At 44.2% G+C, this 22,362-nt stretch overlaps 1 protein-coding gene and 1 long non-coding RNA gene across 2 annotated transcripts in view; one reads left to right on the top strand and one right to left on the bottom strand.

The window, feature by feature from the left end:
• LOC309475713 overlaps positions 1-10,062 on the bottom strand; it is a 35,840-nt gene extending 25,778 nt beyond the window's left edge. Inside the window, exons 1-2 of the long non-coding RNA XR_014197802.1 lie at positions 9,612-10,062; positions 8,569-9,461 (exon numbers count right to left, since the gene is read on the bottom strand). This is a non-coding gene — a long non-coding RNA (uncharacterized lncRNA). The remainder of the gene's footprint in view (positions 1-8,568; positions 9,462-9,611) is intronic.
• Positions 1-22,362, top strand: part of LOC309475587 (uncharacterized protein) — a 454,091-nt gene that overhangs the window by 318,983 nt on the left and 112,746 nt on the right. The window contains exons 38-41 of the mRNA XM_082138405.1: positions 716-889; positions 7,067-7,240; positions 8,320-8,493; positions 11,059-11,217. Coding sequence (XP_081994531.1) covers positions 716-889; positions 7,067-7,240; positions 8,320-8,493; positions 11,059-11,217 — 681 coding nt within the window. The remainder of the gene's footprint in view (positions 1-715; positions 890-7,066; positions 7,241-8,319; positions 8,494-11,058; positions 11,218-22,362) is intronic.

Raw genomic sequence — 22,362 nt, forward strand, 5'->3', positions numbered from 1 at the left:
TCGGCGTCAAGACGCCCTAACCAAACTACACTAACTACAATATAACAAAAATTACAGGGTGTGGCACTCTCCTAAACCTAGTGTGTCTAATACAGTTCAAAATGTCCGACTTACTAACCTGCTCCCTCCTTCCCAGCCTCACATGCACCGTGATGACTGAACAAGGATGAACAGTATAACAAACAAAAACACTTCACAACCACTATACGACAACTGATTAATTCACACGATAGACACACAGAAATCAGCAACAGCGAGCCAAACAAAGACAAATGCCAGAGTGAGCAAAAAGCTGGGGACGTGGAAGAGATACGGGTATTTGAGGAAGGTGGTGTAATGTGATTGGATGGGTGAACCGGGACGTCATCATCCTTCAGGAAAACTGACAGGCTGTAGATTGATCCAATGAACATCTGAAACAAACACACACACACACACACACACACACACACACACACAACAACAACAAACTACCCACATATCCCTATTGCAACACTCTAAATACGTACACGTATGTAAAACAAACAAACAAATAAATAAATCTCATGAGAGAGCATGCCCCGGGACCCCGTTAAACAGTTGACACTTCAACTCCCCCCAATGTTCAAACCAAAACTACACCCTTGGACATGACCTCCAATAAATAAATGAAAATAAACAAAATGAGTGGGCCATCATTGATCTGAGTCACTTTCTTTTCTCTTTCTGTCTTCAGTCTGCGTGAATGCAGTATTACAGAGAACCAGTGTCTCATCCTGACTTCAGCTCTGAAATCAAACCCATCACACCTGAGAGAGCTGTACCTGAGTGGGAATAAAATAACAAACACAGGAGTGAATCACTTATGTGACGTACTGAAGGATTCACACTGTAAACTGGAGATATTGAGGTCAGTAACATTCACATACATCAATCATAATTCTTAAAATCACAAATACAGTTTAAATCAAGACACTGAGTTCACAGTTTCGGTGAAGTCCAATTGTAAGTGAGCATCCTTAAGCCCTTCTCACTCTGATAGTCCTTGAAATGGGACTTTAACCCTCTGAGGTCGGAAAACGCGCCCCCGCGTTTTGCTGGATTTTCTTCACATTGTATTACAATAAACTTAAATTACTCCGTCATTTATGGTTATACAGAAAAAAGAAATATAAAAAAAGAATCTGTGATATTTCTACTTTTGTATGTGTCCACTTACAATCAAATCAAAACATTGTGCTTTTGTAAAATAAAGAAAATAAACAGGGTGTGCGTTCTGCCTCTCCGTCGCGGTGAACTTTTTTTTCTTGAGCACGTCTATAAACTGAAACAAAACTCAGCGAATCCTTCTCACACATTTATGAGCCATATACCTTTATACACATTTAAGTGTGTACTTTTAAATGATCGGATTCAAACTGAAAACAAATATTCTCTGTTTAAGTAATTTGTATAAAACCAACAGGATGTCCAGTATCTCAAACGTTTGCTAATTACTTTTAATTCGGCCACGCCCACTCGCGCAAAAGTGATTCACATGCAAATCTCCACATGGGACGCGAACGCCCTCGTTACCTCAAACACAAAACACCAAAACACTTCACAAGTCTCTGCTTTTCGTCGAGTTTGGAAGACACGCTGTGAGCTTACATGGATTTACCTCAGAAGAAGAAGAACGCGATTTGAAGACAAGAAAGATGTAAGGTAAGAAATTCTTACTTATTAGTTTATGGTATTGTTGCATAAACTTCACATTGCAGTTGAACTGTTGCTAGATATATGGTGAATATTATACTATTTAGACCCGTGTTTACTGTTAAATACTGTTTGTGGATATCTGCTCAAGCATAGATATGTATAACCATAATGTTTAATATTTTGGAGCGCGATGGCATTTGAATGTATCATATTTTGTAGCGCGATTGCGTTTGAAAGGAAAAATGCACCAAACATTAGGCTTTATGTTTTTACTATTATCTCATTTCATATCATCATAACGAATGGAAACATTTGAAGTAACATAAGATAATCAATATATTTTTCTCTAGCATTGTTACTGAAATGTTTTGGAAGATTTATAGGCTGCTTTGTAAAATAAAATTATTTTATGCAGTACTGCACATAGCTTATGCCTACAAGGCACAACAAATATGGTGTTCTTTATATTATATATTGTTGGAAACATTTGTGTGTGTGTGTGTGTGTGTGTGTTTGTGTGTGTGTGTGTGTGTGTGTGTGTGTGTGTGTGTGTGTGAAACAAACTTTTACAAATGTTAGAGCATGTTTTACCACCTCCAGGCCCAGAAAACAGCTGTTTTCTGGGCCCTGGAGGTGGTCTGACATGCTCTGACATTTGTGTTTTTTTCTGTTACTAGTGACATTTTCATGGCTAAAGTCTAATTACACTGTATTCAGCACAAACTCTGCTACAATAATATATCAGCAGCATGTATGTAAAAGTTTGTAGTTTTGAGATAATGACATTTATGCGTGGTTTGTGAAAATACAAAAAAAAATTCTCACTGAAATAAGGCCATGAAACCCATACTGATTATTTCTTCACAAGACTTTTGAAAATTGTATGACATAGCCTAGAATATTTGCTCCAAAACTATGTGAAAATCACCCTGACTGCTCATTCAGATAAGACAATATATTGATTTAAAATTTCTAAGACGTGTTTTGTGTGAGAAAGCCATATGCGAAGAGGCGTGATCATCTCATGAATATGTAAGCCTTCAACACCTGAGAAAGACAAAGACACTCCCCTAACTGCCCTATTAGGAGCGATCAGGCCCTGTCATTCAGAGCAACCTTGCACAAAGAATGAGGAGATTTAAAAAAGAATGGCTTTTAGATTGTTTGGATTTATTTACAACACAACACAATCCAAAAATACAAATGACAAAAGAGCACATTGAAAACAATGATCCAAAGACAGAGACCTTTGTGCCATTCCTAAAAACATTGTACATACCTTTTATTTCCAAGGTGTTTGATTTTCACTTTACCATGTTCATGTACAGAGACTCATGTGAATGTTGAAGTCAGCAGGACTCAGTTGCATCTGGTCCCTGAAAGAAAAAAAAAAGAAAAAACTGTGAACATACTGATATCAAGAGAAACTATAGGGCTGCCCGATTTTGGGAATAGATTTGAGATTTTTCTGGTTAAAATTTCTTTTTAAAATTCACAGAATACACACACACACACACACACACGTTTCCAACAATATATAATGAACACCAGGTTTGTTGTGCCTTGTAGGCATAGGCTCCGCAGTGCTGCATAAAATAATAATAACAATAAATTAAATCTTCCAAAAGATTTCAAGAACAACTACGCTAGAGAAAAATATATTGATTATCATATGTTACTTCAAATGTTTCCATTCGTTATGATGATATGAAATGAGATAATAGTAAAAACATAAAGCCTAATGTTTGGTGCATTTTTCCTTTCAAACGCAATCGCGCTCCAAAATATGATACATTAAAACCCACAGCGCGCTCCAAAATATGATACATTCAAACGCCATCGCGCTCCAAAATATTAAACATTATGGTTATACATATCTATGTTTGAGCAGATATCCACAAACAGTATTTAACAGTAAACACGGGTCTAAATAGTATAATATTCACCACATATCTAGCAACAGTTCAACTGCAATGTGAAGTTTATGCAACAATACCATAAACTAATAAGTAAGAATTTCTTACCTTACATCTTTCTTGTCTTCAAATCGCGTTCTTCTTCTTCTGGGGGTAAATCCAATGTAAGCTCAGACGTGTCTTCCAAACTCGACGAAAAGCAGAGACTTGTGAAGTTTGTTGGTGTTTTGTGTTTGAGGTAACGAGGGCGTTCGCATTCCATGTGGAGATTTGCATGTGAATCTCTTTTGCGCGAGTGGGCGTGTCGAATTAAAAAGTAATTAGCAAGCGTTTGAGATACTGGACATCCTGTTGGTTTTATACAAATTACTTAAACAGAGAATATTTGTTTTCAGTTTGAATCCGATCATTTAAAAGTACACACTTAAATGTGTATAAAGGTATATGGCTCATAAATGTGTGAGAAGTATTCGCTGAGTTTTGTTTCAGTTTATAGACGTGCTCAAGAAAAAAAAGTTCACCGCGACGGAGAGGCAGAACGCACATCCTGTTTATTTTCTTTATTTTACAAAAGCACAATGTTTTGATTTGATTGTAAGTGGACACATACAAAAGTAGAAATATCACAGATTATTTTTTTATATTTCTTTTTTCTGTATAACCATAAATGACGGAGTAATTTAAGTTTATGTTGCTGCTATGTGAAAAAAATCCAGCAAAACGCGTCGGCGCGTTTCTCGACCTCAGAGGGTTAAGGGCAGCAGGGCTTTTGCGTGTCATAATGAAGCTGTTTGGAACGCACTTGGTGAAGAAAAAGACAATGTCATTTCCTCATTATCTTCACTTGGAATGTTACCATGACAACGCAGTATGGCGTCCAGCAGCCCAATAGCTTTTCTTACATTAATATTCTTACAGTAATATAATTGTTGCAAATAAATATACATTTTGTGATGAAGCTTTTAAAATATGCTTTGTGGGTGTGTGTGTGTGTTGCTGTGTTCCCTCTCTGCTCTCAAATTTATAAAAACTTGGACACTGGTATAGTCACATTTACCTTACATATCTACTATTAAAAACATTTCTTACTTAATAACTTATTTAAACATCATATCGTCGCTGTCGGGCGGAATCCTCGTATCTCCAAAACCATTATTTTTCAGGAAATTAAAAAAACTGCATATTTTTTGAGCTATTAAACATTGTATCGTTAAAGTTGGTATTATACCTTATATTGCTATCATATACTGTTGTATACCAACATTAACACAACATTTCCCTAAAATTATGTTTAATCGGAGATACGAGATTTATGACTTGAGAGCAGGGAGATACGAGGTTACGATGTCATTGATTAGAATGGAACGGACACAGACGTCGCTGCTGCCAGCAGTGTTTATCAAAGTCTGCGGTCGCGTTCAGCCTTTTGATAAGAGATAAGGCTTTAAGAGCCATTCAAATCTAATGATTGTGGTTACATACATCTTCCTAAACTCCATTTTAAACGTTTAAGAGATATGAGTGATGCAATACCAAAATATTAGGCTGTCTAAAATAGGCGGAAATTAATCTGCACGCAAACAAAATCGGCGGTCGCGTTGAGCCTTTTGACAAGAGAAAAGGCTTCAATAGTTCACTAAAGCTAACGACTGTGGTTACATACATCTTCCTAAACTCCATTTTAAAGGTTTAAGAGCTATAAGTGAAGCAGAACAAAAAATGATGAGCTGACTAAAGTTGTCTAATAGGTGGAAATTTGCCTAATCTGCACGCAAACTTACCTCCGTGGCTCACGGGCTTCCTTCTGCACCGAAGCATTACAGCTATCGATTTTTAACAAAACAAGCCTACTCAAATGTATCTAACCAAACTATTTTCACTCGTTATTGTCTAAAAAACAGACAGAGTTATGCAAAAATAGGCTTAACTTACTGGCGCCAGTAGACAGACCCTTTTTCTCCCATAAATAAAACCTGCTACTTGGGGTATTTTACATGCACAGTGCCAACTTCGAGTCATTAAAATAATAATAAAAACAATAATTTAAAGCTGGTATCCAAAACATTTATTTCAATTCAAGTATTATATTAGATACATTTTAAAACTTCAATGCACAAGTAGGCTATAATGACATTTAAAATACATCAATAACTGATATCATAGTTTAACACAGATAAAATCAGAGTTAAGGCTTGCTTTACGTTTTGCTCGACGAGGGTTTCTTAATCGTTGCGAGTTTCAATCCTGAGGAGACAAAATGCCGCGAGGCTCCCGCCCGCCGCGGACTGAAGAAGAGGTGGAGTTACGAGGATTCTCAGACAGTTGAAGTGTCCAATGGAGTTACGAGATTTGCTCTCAAGCTATTTTCAACACTTTGAATTGGTTAATAATTTGTAAAAATAACAGAACCACGTGGGGACTGACCAATAGCATCGATTTGTGAAAAAATATGAAATTTACCAAATTTGGACATACGAGGTTTCCGCCCGACAGCGACGATATGAAATTCAAGATGAAAATGTGTGTAATAGTCCTATATATCACAATCAAAACAACTTGAATTATTTTGATCATATGTTAACTCAAACTCTCCCGTCATCTGTCTTTAAAATGAGGCCTCGTCACTCTGGGTCACATGACCATAAATTATAAAATGACTCCCTTGAAGTGACCATAAAGCTGAGTTCACACTGCAGGATTTTAGCCCAGATTTGGCATGCCTAAATATCTGGATCTGTCGGCGATTCAAAATCCTGCTGTGAGAAATGTGTTCTGACTGAAAACTACATCGGCGATGACTTACAGCCAATAAGAGAGCAAGATACAGGGCAGCGGGAAGTTCAGGGAGGAGTTATAGACCAGAATATCAGCAAGCATGGCTTCGGTTCTGAAAAAGGCTCCTCCTCTGTTCATTTGGACCCAAGAAATGGAGGAAAGTTTAGTCGAGCTTAGACAGAAGCATCCATGTCTATTTGATGTTTTATCAGATCCCAAGCTTCTTACGGGCTACCATTTTTAATAACAATTCCAGTTGTGCGCCAGAACTCTGGTCTCACGCGTAATCTTGCATTATTTCCTTATCGCTTCTCGTGTGTGTTTGGTTGTGAGAGTTGTCAGCGATTCTTCCTATTGTAAAGTCCTTCAATGTGTAACCAAACCAATCCATCGTGCAGTGAACACAGCAGCAACTGAATGTTACTCCAGATAGTCGTGTAGTGTGGAAAGAACAGTGATCTGATCACTTTAAAAATCATGCAATGTGAACTCTGCAATCCATCACTAACAGACTTGTGGAAAGGCCCTTCATGAAGGGATTCAGTTGTTCACTTTCATTTTGAACGTCCCTACAAATGGTGTCTCTTCTGCCATTGAAGGGTGCAAAAAATCAGTTTGGAATTTGTCCTTTATTTGTTTTGAAGATGCTATAACTTTGCAGAATGAAGATTTTCTTTTTCTCATTTCTCCAAATGTAGATTAAGCTACTGTGAAATGACAGATGAAGGTTGTTCTGCAGTGACTTCAGCTCTGAAATCAAACCCATCACACCTGAGAGAACTGAATCTGAGCGGGAATGAACTAGGATACTCTGGAGTGAAAAACCTCAGTGATCTACTGATGAACCCACAGTGCAAACTGGAGAAACTAGAGTAAGTATCATTATACTGTACAGCAGTTACTGTGAGATTACAGTTCACAGTTTATTTTAAGACAACAGGACTCAAGTAATAGTGTTTATAGCTCTGAGTCTGCACCTTCTGTTACACTTTGTTTTAAATCTTTTTTAACTAGTAAGTAATAAATCTTAGTGTACCAGTATATATTAAAAATTCTCTCACAACCTCATTTTCATACACATAAAATTCAATATGGAGTCTAACCTGAATAAGGTCTATTGCGTTACAGTTGAAGAATTTGATACAATATACTGATTGTGTAAATGTTGTTCTGCAGAAATCTGCTGATACGATAAAGAATAAAGAAAACAGACAAAAGATATTGTTGAAAAATGATAGAGAAGAATCAACATCTTCCAGCACACAGAACTAGTGTGACAGCCTTAAAAACAGAGTAGCAGAAATTAAACTAGTGACTGATGTAGAACTTCAGTTAGTCTTTTCTCTTTCTGTCTTCAGTCTGTGGAGTTGCAGTATTACAGAGAAACAGTGTGTCATCCTGACTGTTCACCCATCACACCTGAGAGAGCTGGACCTCAGTTGGAATAAACTAGGAGACTCTGGAGTGAAAAACCTCAGTGATCTACTGATGAACCCACAATGCAAGCTGGAGAAACTACAGTTAGTGTCATTATACTGTACAGCAGTTTCTGTGAGATTACAGTTCACTGTTTATTTTATTTTAAGACAACAGGACTCAAGTAATAGTTTATAGCTCTGCAGCTTCTGTTTGTTTTTTATTTTAAATGTCTTTTAACTAGTAATAAATCTTAGAACACTGCTATGTATGTGGGTTTTTTTCTCACAGCCTCATTTCCATACACATAAAATTCAATATGTTGTCTAACCTGAGGTCTATTGTGTTAAATTTGAAGAATTTAATACAATGTACTGATTGTGTAAATGGAAAAGAATGGAAAATAAATCTGCTGCTACAATAAAGAATAAAGAAAAGAGACATAAAAGAAATAGAAGAAAAATGTCTGATGTAGAACTTCAGTTTGGTGGTTCACATTGATCCAAGTCATTGTCTTTTCTCTTTCTGTCTTCAGTCTGTGGAGTTGCAGTATTACAGAGAAACAGTGTCTCATCCTGACTTCAGCTCTGAAATCAAACCCATCACACCTGAGATGGCTGGACCTGAGTATAAATGAAATAAGAAACACAGGAGTGAAGCACTTATGTGACGTACTGAAGGATTCACACTGTAAACTGGAGATATTGAGGTCAGTAACATTCACAACAGTGATGCTCAAACTACTCTTATGGACATAAACCACATTTTGGATATCATATGTGACCCGATCTGGCGAAATGAGTCGGAAGTCGCAACGTTCCATTTTAAGATATGGGCCGTTTATGTGGAAAAACAATGAAATAATAGATTTTTTTTATTATTATTATTATTGCTAAATTTCAAAGAACAGACATTCAAAAATAATATCCTAAAGTTTCGTAGTCCAGATAATTGAGAAAAGGTATTTAAATGACTATTAAAGATTACAAAGTTTTACTAAATTCGCTGGGAATGAATATTGCTTTTCTCAACTCCTCTCGTCACCTCTGAGCATTTCCCGGGAATCCCCTCAAACGTCTCTGCTTTCCAAATATGGTGTTACACGTTGTATAGAACCAATCATAAAGCTTAGAAATGTACACAAATGCTGATCATTTGTCAATGGGAAGCCCCGTTTCGACTGACCGGCACGCGATTGGTCCAGCCATCCTCCTGTCAGACTCGTAGCGCTATGTGTAAACAAGCTAGCAGATCTCCTCAGAAAGATTAAATATTATTAATTTGAGAAATGTCGCTGTCAAAAGAGAGCAAAGTCGCCAAAAAGTCGCCAAAAGCGTTGAACTCACTAGAGGCTTCTAACTTAAGCTCTGCTGCTGGTCATCAAGAGTGGCTAAGGCTAGTCAGTGATTTTTTTGGGATCTGGAGACGTGTCATCCTCTGATGACAGTGACAGCGAAAGTGACAGCCCTGTGGTATTTATCGTGTATGGATGTGAGTGAGTGCAATTATTCTGTGAGTGTATTTATCTGCAAGGAGAATCCATTACAATGTGTTTGATTTATTTGAACCCAATATTTAACTGTTGGTATCTCCGTTATGAATATGTTACACTGTTATTGTCATCTAGCCTACACAAAGATATGATTGCATAGGCTAACATTATTTGTTCTCTGTTTCCTTGTCTCTCTGCCTCTCTCACTTTCTCTCTCTCTCTCTCTCACACACACACACACACACACACACACACACACGCACACACGCACACACACACACACACACACACACACAGACACACGCAGACACACGCAGACACACACACACACACACACACACACACACACACACACACACCCTCTCTCAAGCAAAACTGTAGCACCTCTGTTCAATCTTTCTGATTTTAGTAAATGTTTGTAAAAGTGCCTTTTAAATTATTTATTCAAATAAAAAAAAATTAAATAATTTGAGCTTCAGCCTGGCATAATAGCATATATTAATGTCTTTGGTCAAATTAAGCTGTACAATAAATTGTTCATCCCTTTAAATGCAATGGATTTTGAAAGATATCAACAAAAAACGGGCAAAAAACTTTAAAAGCGATTTTCTCAGGTTTTCAATTGGAAAAAGAGGGCAGACGACCATAATTCAAATGTGTATATCTTTACAACCATTCAAGGTATGACTTTGACTAGGATATCAGTTGAAAGCTTACGGTCTCCTCTTTCCATTAATACCAAAATCTCAATTTTGAAGTTTGGGTCACTGTGACTCATTTTGCTGGATCAGGTCACATATTGTGTTTAATATTAATATTCCTGTAGTTCAGAATCACGTGCTTATGAGACCCACATCAGTTCTTTGACTCTTTTGCAGATCTGTGGAATCTAATAACACACACACACACACACACACACACACACACACACACACACACACACACACACACACACACACACACACACTTGATGTGCTCTGTCTGGTTTAAAGATCAATAGGTGCTCAACACCCCGTATATCCAAGCCTGGTTGTGCTTTGTACCACCTGAGATGAAAACGATTAAAATAATCCAAATTTTAAAGCTACTCTATGCATTTTCTTTTAATTAATTTAAAAAATAGCACGTTATTATTCTGAGCGTGCAAAAAAGATCAGTCTTCCAAACTGTGGCTTTACCCAAATACACTTTTATAAACCTGTAATATTGAACTGTATTTTAGAGCTGTTTGTATGGATTTCATGGGAAATTACTTGCACACTTACACAGAGAAAAGTAACTCCAGTAGTTAGCTTTATTTTTCACCACTAGAGGGACAAAAGTGTATTGTAGTGTAGCGATAAAGTACAGAGCCCCTAAACTGAAAGTTTCATTACATTCCTTAATGCCATCTCAGATGTATACGAGTTTATTTTTAGATAAATAATCTGTCTCTATGATCTGGTGTACTGGACCTCCAAAGATGACGCTTCATAAACCACACAAAGCACACACAACGGTTATCCATACGACCCCAATTGATAAAAAGAAATAAACGATAGGTGTTTGTGAGAAAAATACTAATATTTTAAACTTTTTAAACCATAGACCATCATATCTATAAACCAACTGTAACATTGTGTGGAGGATCTCTTTAACAAACACTTCAACAGTTTAAACCAAGACACTTTATTCTCTTTCTCTCCTGAAAAGACTGTTTACAGTGAAACATAATTCACCTTAGTCATGTGTTTTGTGATCTGGTGAAAGTAAGATGATCTCTGTCTGTTTGTCTCTTTCTAGCCTAACTGACTGTGGCATTACAGATGTTTCTGCTTTAACTCAGTCTTTGACAAACTCAAAAGCACTGCAGTTTTTAAAAGAGCTTGATCTGAGCGGCAATATGATCATAGACTCAAAGCAGCTCAGAGACGTGATACGAGACTCAAACTGTACACTGAGGTGAGTAAACATCACTGTGATGTTAAAGATACTTTCATTTATCTCTGACAGTCTTTCATTATTTGTGCAAGGAAAATATGATTAAGTTTTATTGCAATGTGTTTCAAAGTTTGCGTTCTCATGCCACCAACATGCTGTGTCATGTAAATGAATGACCAGAATGCATTCAACGTTTTCTGTTGAAAACTGTCGTGTAAATGGCCCTATAAATTATTTTTACAATGGAAATGAATCAACCCTGAACTTACTTAAACTAGACAATGACTTTCTTCTAGAGCTGCTGTACAGCCAAAAAAATCAATTGTAAAAAGCGCTATATAAATGAAGGTGACTGGGCTTGACATGACCAATGAATTCTCTAGAATCAGCTGGGGGCGGGGTTTGGACTTTAGTGGTTTTGGGAGAAAAAAACTAAAGAACAATTAACTTTGTTGAACAATAGCTTTATGTTATAATATATATATAATATATAGTATATAGCTCATCAGCAGAAAATCAATAGAATTTGATAGAATAAAATTAGACTGATAGTTGTTCACAGATTGTAAAATGCAGGTAAAATCAGCCGCCCAGCGTCACATGATCAATGTCTCTGTCTCTTGTGTGTTTCTACTTTCACAAGCATCATGTCACATTGCTTTAGGCTTTCTTTACTTTATAAACTCTAAGATATGTGTGAGGATCTGATGTCTGTACAACTTAATCTAAAATTATAATTCTATATTCAAATATAAACTCTGTTCTCAACTGACAATATCAGTTTATATCTTTAAAATGAACAGGGATTTTGGTGAGATTTGGTGAGAACATTTAAAACCTACATCTTATGAATTCAAAGTGATTATACAGAAATGCATGTTTTTAATAGCAAATTTAAACTGCTTCAAACCACACTGCCTCGACAAATGTTTATCATACTAGCTCTTATGTATTACTATTTCAAATGACTAGTAATGTAAACAGCATTATTAGAAATATAAATGTACACATAAGTGTTATTGAATGATTATTGTTGGTTTAGTACTCTTACAAATGATAGTTCTCTTACGAGAGGTTCTCTTGTACTTGCGTAAGTTACTTACGCTAGGGGAAAACCTCTTTTCCTCGAGATATTGAAGCCAAAAATTATCCTTAATTTTGCAATAATGTAAAACGCATTGCAGCAGCATGCAGACATGGGCGAGACAGCTCGCGCGCCCATTGGCTGCTCTGCGGCAACTGCACCAGCCTATCGATAGAGGCCCCTCATGACGTCAGAACCAATGAGGGTGCTTCGCGCCCATTACGTCATGTCCCGCCGAAAGCGGGTTGGGCTAGGGCTATAAATACGGCCCAGAGAGGCTGGTTTGGTCAGTTTTTTATCTCTTCAGCGAGCCTACGCATCGCTGGATCCTGAGAGGAAGCCGCGCCGTCTGATTCAAGCACTCAGCGGGATTTGTTCTGCATCTGAAGCTGCCGGTCGACAACTCGCCGCCTTCAGTCGCCGTTCCTGCTCACGCTTTCCGGCGTACATATCCTTTTCTCTGCTACTGTGTTTTGTGTATGTGTGTGTTCGCCGCCGCGACACACATTCTCATTGCACTAAAAGAGCCGGGCGTCTTTTTCAAGACGCCCCTTTCCTGAGGACGCGCAGCTCTCGCGCTCGCTGACGGCGACTGCCCTCACTGCGAGCTAGTTACTGCCTATGGTGACTCTGCGGACTCACCTGGCATCCTTCTCCGAGACTGCGCCTCCGCCCCCCCGCCCGCAAAGCTCGCCGGTGCGCCCGCTTGCCTTGCCTGCTTGGAGGATGATACCTGCTCTCCCTCTGTTCGAGCCGCGCAAACCGCGCCGTTCACAGGGGATGTCAGGAGCGGACGGTCACGGGGCTAGCTTTCTCTCTCCCTCTGTTCGAGACGCGCAAACTGCGCCGTTCACAGGGGAGGCTGGAAGCGGACGGTCGGGGTTAGTTTTTCTTTACGTACAAGAAAGCTACCCTGCCCCTGCGCCCCATTCACGCGTCACTCACCGGCGAAAGGAGAAAATAGTGTTTATAGTCCCGCCGAAGCTGGACGGACCTGAATTTTCTCACACATTTCTCAGTTCCCTGATCAGGCGACTGGAAATATAAATATTGCAGCGCCTGCAAGCAAACGCCGAAGAAAACATGTTGACGCTCTTATATGCTCGTGCATCTGAAAGCCTTTGTGTCCCCCCCTGTGGCTCAGTGGCGGAATCTTTGGTTTTTCACACGAGAGACCAGTGTTCGAATCCCAGATTAATTATGGCTCCAATGCTTCGCTCTTTCAGTTCCCTGAAAGGCGACTACAGATGTGCATTTTGCAGCCAACGAGCGCGTTGTACAACCCGCTCGCCTGCACCCAAACACCGTTTCTATGGTTCCCGTGCGTCACTGGCGAAAGGAGAAAAGAGCGTTTATGTCCCGCTGCGGCCGGGCCGAAATCTATTTCTCACACATTTCTCATTCCCCTCTGAAGTTCAGGCGACTGGAAATGTCAATACTGCAGTGAGCGAGCCTGTTGTAATGCACGCACGCCCGCAAACAAACGCCAGCATGTTGACGCTCTCTGATAATACTCGCGCTAACTAAATACCTATGTGTATTCCCCTGTGGCCCAGTGGCAGATTCTCAGGCTATCGCGCGAGAGACCCGTGTTCGAGCCCGGGTCGACCGACAGATAAAATTATGCCATCAATGCTCGCTCTGTCAGTTCCCTGAAAAGGCGACTGCAGATGTGTATTTTTGCAGCCAACGAGCGCGTTGTACAACCCGCTCGCCTGCACCCAAGCACCGTTTCTATGGTTTCCGTGCGTCACTGGCGAAAGGAGAAAACAGAGTGTTCCTAGTCCAGCTGCAGCTGGAAATGTCAATATTGCAGTGGACGAGCCTATTGTAATACACGCACGCCTACAAACAAGCGCCAGCATGTTGACGCTCTCTGTTTCTATGGCAACTTCTCGCTCGTTCAGTTCCAGTAAATGCGACTGTTCCAGTGTATTCTGCAGTAAACAAGTCGGCGACACAGCCCGCTTGCCTGCACACAAACGCCGCTTTTACGGCTATCCAGATAAATCCCATAAGAGTGTGTTTTCTGGTGTTCCGGCCACGGCCGATGGTGTTATGAGTATAGACAAAATGCCCACTGCCCAGTGCTCATTCCTACACAGAAACACAGCCCGTCACACAGGGCTCGCGCACATGAAATCGACCCAGATCGATTGTGCATTAAATGTGGTAAATGTGCCCACTGCCCAGTGCCCACAAACACTACGTTCTGCATGTCTCAAGGTTTCTGTAAAACGAAACCAACATGCATTCGCTCTGCTCAGGCGGACAATGCTCTCAGTGTTGTAAATGTGCCCGCTATCCCACGCCCACATTCACACATAGACATGACAGGTCTTACGGGACTCGCCCAGCCCTCCCCCTCTCGGTTGACCACCGCAGAGGAGTCGAGCGCGGGCAATCTGCCCGCTGTTATCAGCGCGCCCCCTGCCTCAAATGTCATAAGCGCGACGCTTATGTTGCAGCACACTGAAGCCCTTCTGTCGCTGAGCGACCAGAGCGCGCTTCGCATTCAACCCCTAGCCATTCGTGCAAACGCATGGGCAAGGCTACCTGGGGTTTCGAAGTGGGTGCTAGACATTATAGAAAGAGGCTATTCGCTACAGTTCGGTCGACGCCCGCAACGCAAAGCGGCGCGAATCGATACTACGGTGAAAAAGGAAGTAGCACACCTACTTCGAGCCGAAATAGCGAAGTTACTGAGCAAAGGGGCTATAGAACCCTTATCACAAGCTCAGAGCGAAGGGGGCATGTACAGCAGATATTTTCTGGTACCCAAAAAAGACGGGGGTCTCAGACCCATTCTAGATCTAAGACGACTAAACAAAGCACTTCTGAAACGACGGTTCAGAATGCTCACGACCAAGAAAATCCTCTCGCAAATTTGCCAAGGGGACTGGTTCATGTCGATAGATCAGAAAGACGCTTATTTTCAAATACAAATAGCGTCACGTCACAGGCGATTTTTGAGATTCGCCTTTGAGGGTCAGGCATATCAGTACACAGTCCTGCCATTTGGCCTATCCCTGGCACCTCGCGCATTCACGATGTGCATGGATGCAGCGCTCGCACCCCTCAGGCTCCGAGGCATACGAGTGCTGAATTATTTGGACGATTGGCTGGTTCTAGCTCGATCACAGTCGGAGCTCATAGAACACAGGACCATATTACTCGATCACCTCGAGAATTTAGGTCTCACAGTCAATTGGGCGAAGAGTTCGCTGTCTCCCAGTCAGAAAATATATTTTCTGGGCACAGATCTGGACTCGCTGTCTATGACAGCACAGCTGTCGCCGCAGCGCAGACTAAGTGTTCAGCGCATGACAGAGATTTTTCGCCACAGCGCTTTAGTCCCGCTCAAAAAGTTTCAAAGGATGCTGGGTCTCATGGCTTCAGCATCCTCCGTGCTTCAGCTGGGTCTGCTTCGCATGCGCCCGCTGCAGTATTGGTTGAAAGCGCACGCCGCGCAGAGCTTGGACCTCCGGTCTCGCGCGCCTCAAGGTCGATCAGAAATGCGTCGCAGCTCTGAAACCTTGGACAGTGACCGACTGGTACCGGTCAGGAGTAAGCCTGGGGACTTCCTCGAGTGTGAAGGTGGTGTCTACGGACGCCTCTACCTCGGGATGGGGAGCGCTGCTCGAGGGCAGACCGTTATTCGGCCAGTGGTCGGAACGGGAGAAGCTTCTGCATATAAACTGCCTGGAAATGATGGCAGTCGACAACGCGCTGAGGCGCTTTTTTGTCCCCAGATAAAAGACACCACGTCTTGGTCCGTTCAGACAACATGTCAGTGGTGGCTTATATAAATCACCAAGGAGGTATCAGATCCAGAATCCTTCACAGGCTGACGGAACACCTCCTGGTCTGGGCTCAGCACAATCTGCGCTCGCTCAGGGCAGCGCATGTGCCCGGCCATCTGAATGTGGGACCAGACAGACTGTCCAGAAACTATCTTCCGGCAGGAGAATGGTCTTTACACCCACAGACAGTCAAACTGCTATGGAGGACATTTGGCAGAGCGAAAATAGACCTATTTGCGTCTCAAGAGAACGCTCATTGTCAGGAATTTTTCTCCAAGAGCAGGGATGCGCTGGCTCACGTGGCCCCGCTGCCCGCTCTATGCGTTTCCCCCTGTCACGCTCCTACCCCAGGTGTTAAAGCGAATCAGGGAGAGCGGATGCCCGGTGCTACTCGTCGCCCCATTTTTGGACAAACCAAGTCTGGTTTCCAGTCCTGATGCAGCTGACGAGTACCGCCCTGTGGCCGATACCGGTGAGGAGGGATCTCCTCTCGCAGGCAAACGGCTCGATCTGGCATCCTTACCCGGAGCTTTGGTCCCTACATGTGTGGGCCATCAACGGGTACCCGTTAACCTCCCAGCGGGAGTGTTAAACACGATCACACAGGCTAGAGCTCCATCTACGAGGCGGCTCTATTCCTCAAAATGGTCTGTGTTCACTAGCTGGTGTACAGCGAGTGGCACTTCACCCTCACGCTGTGGGGTGCGGAGGTTCTCTCCTTTTACAAGAGCTTCTGGATAAGGGCAGAACCCCATCCACGCTCAAAGTTTATGTGGCGGCCATAGCAGCGTTCGCTGAACCACCGCTTGGCCAGTCATTAGGAAGGAACGATCTGGTCATTCGCTTCCTTAGAGGAGCTAAGAGGCTGAACCCTCCCAGACCTCCCTCAGTTCCCGTTTGGGACCTTTCCACGGTTCTGGAAGCCATGAAAGGTGCCCCATTCGAGCCAATACAGTCAATAGACCTGAAACTCTTGTCTTTCAAAACAGTGTTTCTTCTGGCTCTCGCTTCAGTGAAGCGCATAGGGGATTTGCAAGCGCTCTCAGTGAGCGCGACGTGTATGAAGTTTGGGCCTAATGACTCGAGAGTCATACTCAAACCAAAGCACGGATATGTTCCTAAATCCCTCAATACACCGTTTAGGGCACAGGTTATCTCCCTGTAGGCCCTGCCGGTATCTGAAGAGGAAGGGGACGCAGGCTTCCTTTGCCCGGTCAGGGCGTTAAGAGCCTATGTGTCTCGCTCATCTGTTTTCAGACAGACGGAGCAGCTCTTTGTTTTGTTCAGCGGACGTTCTAAGGGACTAGCTGCATCAAAACAGAGTCTATCCAGATGGATAGTTGATGCTAAAGCGCTAGCTTACACATCCAAGGGCCTGCAATGCCCGATAGGTGCCCGATAGGAACGAGTACTTGCGTATCTTGCCGTGCATGCGTCACGTTCTGATTCGCTTCAGCGATGAAAAAACTGACCAAACCAGCCTCTCTGGGCCATATTTATAGCCCTAGCCCGACCCGTTTTCGGCGGGACATGATGTAATGGGCGCGAAGCACCCTCATTGGTTCTGACGTCATGAGGGGCCTCTATCGATAGACTGGTGCAGTTGCCGCAGAGCAGCCAATGGGCGCGCGAGCTGTCTCGCCCATGTCTGCATGCTGCTGCAATGCGTTTTACATTATTGCAAAATTAAGGATAATTTTTGGCTTCAATATCTCGAGGAAAAGAGGTTTTCCCCTAGCGTAAGATACTTACGCAAGTACTCGTTCCCTCTTCTAGAGAGAACGCCTCGGTTACGACTGTAACCTCGGTTCCCTGAAGAGGGAACGAGCGTTGCGTCGAAACTGACGCTATGGGAACGCTTTGCGTGATGACGTCTTGAAGCACATGTAAAATCAGTCCAATGGTGTGGCGGAACGTCAGAGGCGGGTGACGTCACGTACCAGGAAGCTATAAAAGCCGGCCCGAAAGTCTGAAGTCGCGCTGACAGGCATGAAGGAGATATGGCAAGGCGACGCAACGCTCGTTCCCTCTTCAGGGAACCGAGGTTACAGTCGTAACCGAGGCGTTCCCTTTCAAGGGAACTCCCGTTGCGTCGAAACTGACGCTATGGGAACGTCTATACCAACGCCTCCATAGCTACAAATGTCTGTCCTGTGTGTAATCATGTGAGCAGCACTAAGAAGACAAAACATGAGACCCTGGAGTAGAGTCTAAATCCAGAGAGTAGAACCTGACGAAGGTGTGCGGTGAGGACCAGCCTGCCGCATCACAGACGTCCTGTAACGATACTCCTGATATAAGGGCCTTAGAGGCCGCCATACTCCTAGTAGAGAGCGACCGGACAGCCAAAGGAGAAGGCTGTCCAGCCGCCTCATAAGCCAGTGAGATAGTCTCAACCACCCACTTGCTCATCCTTTGCTTAGACACTGGACCTCCCTTGTTAGGGGAGCAAAAGTCACTTTTACGCCACAGGGCAGCTCTGTGGACATACGCGTCTAACGCCCGAACAGGGCAAAGCAAATTATTCGCCTCCTGGTCTGATTTCGAAAGGGAGGAGGACCTCCAAGTGCCACGAGGGAAACGAGATACCAAAGGGTCTTTCCCCACAGACATTCCACCCAAAGGACTGTGGTAAGCACCTACGGCCGCCACATAAACCTTTAAAGTGGACGGGGTCAGACCTGCAGTGAACCGGTCCTGCAGGAACTCCAGAACTGTACCAATTGGGCAGTTGACTGGATCCAACCGACGGTCACTACACAAAGAGGTGAATACTCTTCAGTTCAGGGCATAAAGTTTCCTCGTGGAGGGAGCTTGGACTGTAGAATGGTCTCAACAACCTCAGTTGAGAGACCTGACTCTATGAGCTGGGCCCCCTCAGAGGCCAAGCCCACAGGTTCCACAGTTCTGGGTGGGGGTGAAATATTGAGCCCCCTGCTTGGGACAGAAGGTCCCTCCTGACGGGTAGCTCCAGAGGAGGCCCGTCGAGGAGGGACACAAGATCGGGAAACCATACTCTGCCCGGCCAGCGCGGGGCTATAAGAAGCAGGCAAACCCGGTCCCTGCGAACTCTTTCCAGAACTCCTGGGAGCAGAGCAACTGGGGGAAAGGCGTACAGACGTAGCCTCGGCCACGTCTGTACCATAGCATCCAGTCCCAGAGGAGCTGGATGCGTGAAGGAGAACCAAAGTGGACAGTGAGACGTCTCTCGAGACGCAAACAGATCCACTTATAATTTCCATATCAGCTCCACCACCTCGGGGGTGGAGCCACCATTCCCCGGGCCTCGGCCCCTGTCTCGACAGAGTGTCTGCTCCTATATTCTGGACCCCGGGGATGTAGGCTGCCTTGAGTGACAGCAACTTCCCCTGGGACCACAAGAGGATATGGCATGCCAGCGCAAACCCCCTTGATATAGGCGACTACCGACGTGTTGTCCGTATGTACTACACATGGTGTCCCCTGAGACCTGTGATAAAGCTCCTCGGAGCCCGGAAGACAGCTAACATCTCTAGGCTATAGAATGCCAGGAACGATGATGGTCTTCCCACAGACCTTGAGATGAGCGACCCTCAGGATCGCTCCCCAACCCGTGAGGGAAGCATCCGTCGTTAGCAGTTTGCGACGACAAGGAGCTCCCAGCACTGGGCCCTGGGACAGGAACCAAGGTTTCTTCCACATAACCAAGGCACGTAGGCATCACCGCGTGACCTTGATTGTGCGAAATGGGTTGCCCCTCGGGGAAAACCCCCTGGTCCTGAGCCACCACTGCAGGGGCCTCATGTGTAGCAGTCCAAAAGGTATCCCGTTGGAAGCTGCTGCCATGAGACCCAACAGTCTCTGGAACTGTTTGACAGTGAGTAGCTGGCCTAGCTTTACACTTCTCACAGCTGCCAGGATGGAATCGAAGCGTGGCGATGACAGGCGCGCCTGCATCGACACTGAATCCCAAACCACGCCTAAAAAAGTGGTCCTCTAAAATGGAGAAAGCACACTCTTCTTGGCGTTCAGCCGTAACCCCAACTCTTTCATATGGGCGAGAACAACATCTCGATGTTGAACCGCCATCTAATGCGACTGAGCTAAAATCAACCAATCGTCGATGTAGTTCGTGATGCGAATACCCCGGAGGCGCAGAGGCGCCAGAGCTGCATCCACGCATTTGGTGAAAGTGCGGGGTGATAAAGCCAGGCCGAATGGAAGAACTCGATATTGGTATGCTTTGCCCCCGAAAGCAAACCTCAGGAACTTCCAATGACATGGACGGATGGAAATATGCGTCCTTGAGGTCTATCGTGACAAACCAGTCCTCGGACCTGATCTGTGGCACGATTTGTCTCAAGGTTAACATTTTGAACTTGAGCTGCATGGCTGACTCGTACAGAACTCGAAGATCTAAAATGGGACGCAATCCCCCGTCCTTTTTTGGAACTATGAAGTACCGGCTGTAAAACCCGGTTTCCCTGTTGGAGGGGGGTACATATTCTATGGCCCCTTTCTCTAACAGAGTGTTTACTTCCTGTTCCATAACCAGAACCTGCTCGGGGCCCACCACTGTGGGCAGGACCCCCATAAACCGCAGTGGGCGTTAATAGAATTGTATCTAATACCCTTTTTCCACGGTCTGCAGGACCCAACGAGAAACATTTGACAGTAGCTTCCACGCTGTCAAAGATTCTACTAGAGGTACCAGTCTCTCGAGACTGGTTTCTGGATTTTGTTGATGTTGAGTAGTCGGTTCGTCGCCCTGTAACGGCGCACCGGCAGGGAACGACCAAACAGACTGCTCCAGCACCCTCCTCAGAGGGGGTGGGCATCCCGAGGCCACTACGTTTCCGGGTGGACCTTGAGATATGTGCTCGCCGGAGACCGCTGCGCCCTGTAACACCGGAGGCGGCAGGGTTGGCAGAACGGTCCCCTGAGGGCACCGAAGAGAGACGGCACCGTATTTTTCTCCTGCTGTTGAGTAGTCGGTTCGTCGCCCTGTAACGGCGCACCGGCAGGGAACGACCAAACAGACTGCTCTAGCACCCTCCTCAGAGGGGGCGGGCATCCCGAGGCCACTACGTTTCCGGGTGGACCTTGAGATATGTGCTCGCCGGAGACCGCTGCGCCCTGTAACACCAGAGGTGGCAGGGTTGGCAGAACGGTCCCCTGAGGGCACCGAAGAGAGACGGGCACCGTGAAAAGAGGTGTTAACCGCTCTGCTTCGGGGGGACTACCCTCATTTGTCCTGAGCCCTCAGACATCAGGACTTTTTCCCAGCAGCCTTCTTGGCGGTAATAACGGTCCGCAGATCCGTTTTACCCCTCGAAGACTGCTGGGTTTGAGAGCGCCCTCCGTGTCCCCGAGATTTTTGTGGGGGAGCACGAGAGGACACACTCTGTTTTTGAGTGGCACGATGTTCAGCGCTCTTTTTAGAGGAGTGAGGCTGCTCCCGCTCAGCAGCCTCAATGAAAGAACGGCGGGGGAGAAGTTTTTGTAATGCAGCTGCCTGTTTAGCAGCTTCCTGAGATTTAGCTACCGCACTGTTTACTGCATCACCAAATAAACCAACAGTGGAAACCGGAGCATCTAAGAGAACATGCTTTTCTTTCTCTTTTATATCGCTCAAATTGAGCCACAGATGCCTCTCAGTGGCCACCAGGGCTGCCATAGACCGCCCGATTGATTTAGCGGTCTCCTTGGTGGCCCTGAGAGACAGATCTGTGGCTCTGCGTAGTTCAGCCACTGTGTCAGGACCAATTCCCCCGCCCTCCTCTAAATCCCCCAATAATTCTGCCTGATAGGCTTGCATAATAGACATCGTATGCAGACACGCTGCAGCTTGACCAGCGGCTGCATACGATTTATGAACCAGAGATGATGTGAATTTTACTGGCTTAGAGGGAAGTGAAGGAGCTTTCAGGGAAGATGCCGTTGCTGGAGAGAGATAGCTCGCAAGCGTCTCCTCCACCTTCGGCATCTCCCCATAACCATATTCTTTATATTTGTGAATGGAAGAATAGTGGGATGTTTGTGGTGCATACACTCTGTATGAAACCGGTTTTCCCCACGATTTCGACACCTCGGTGTGGAGATCGGGGAAAAACGGAAGGCTTCTTCGCTGAGGCTGTGTACGAGATGGCAGGAAGCGTTCGTCGAGCTTACTTTTCGAACGAACGTCCTGCCTATCCTCTGGCCACTCAATAGATAATCTGTGAACTGCTCTCGTGACAACATCGAGCAATTCCTCAAAAGCGTGAGACTGAGGTGGCGAATCCTCAGACTCAGCTTCAA

Source organism: Leuciscus leuciscus, assembly GCF_965113295.1.
Source record: "Leuciscus leuciscus genome assembly, chromosome: 15".
In the NCBI taxonomy this organism is placed as follows: domain Eukaryota; kingdom Metazoa; phylum Chordata; class Actinopteri; order Cypriniformes; family Leuciscidae; genus Leuciscus; species Leuciscus leuciscus.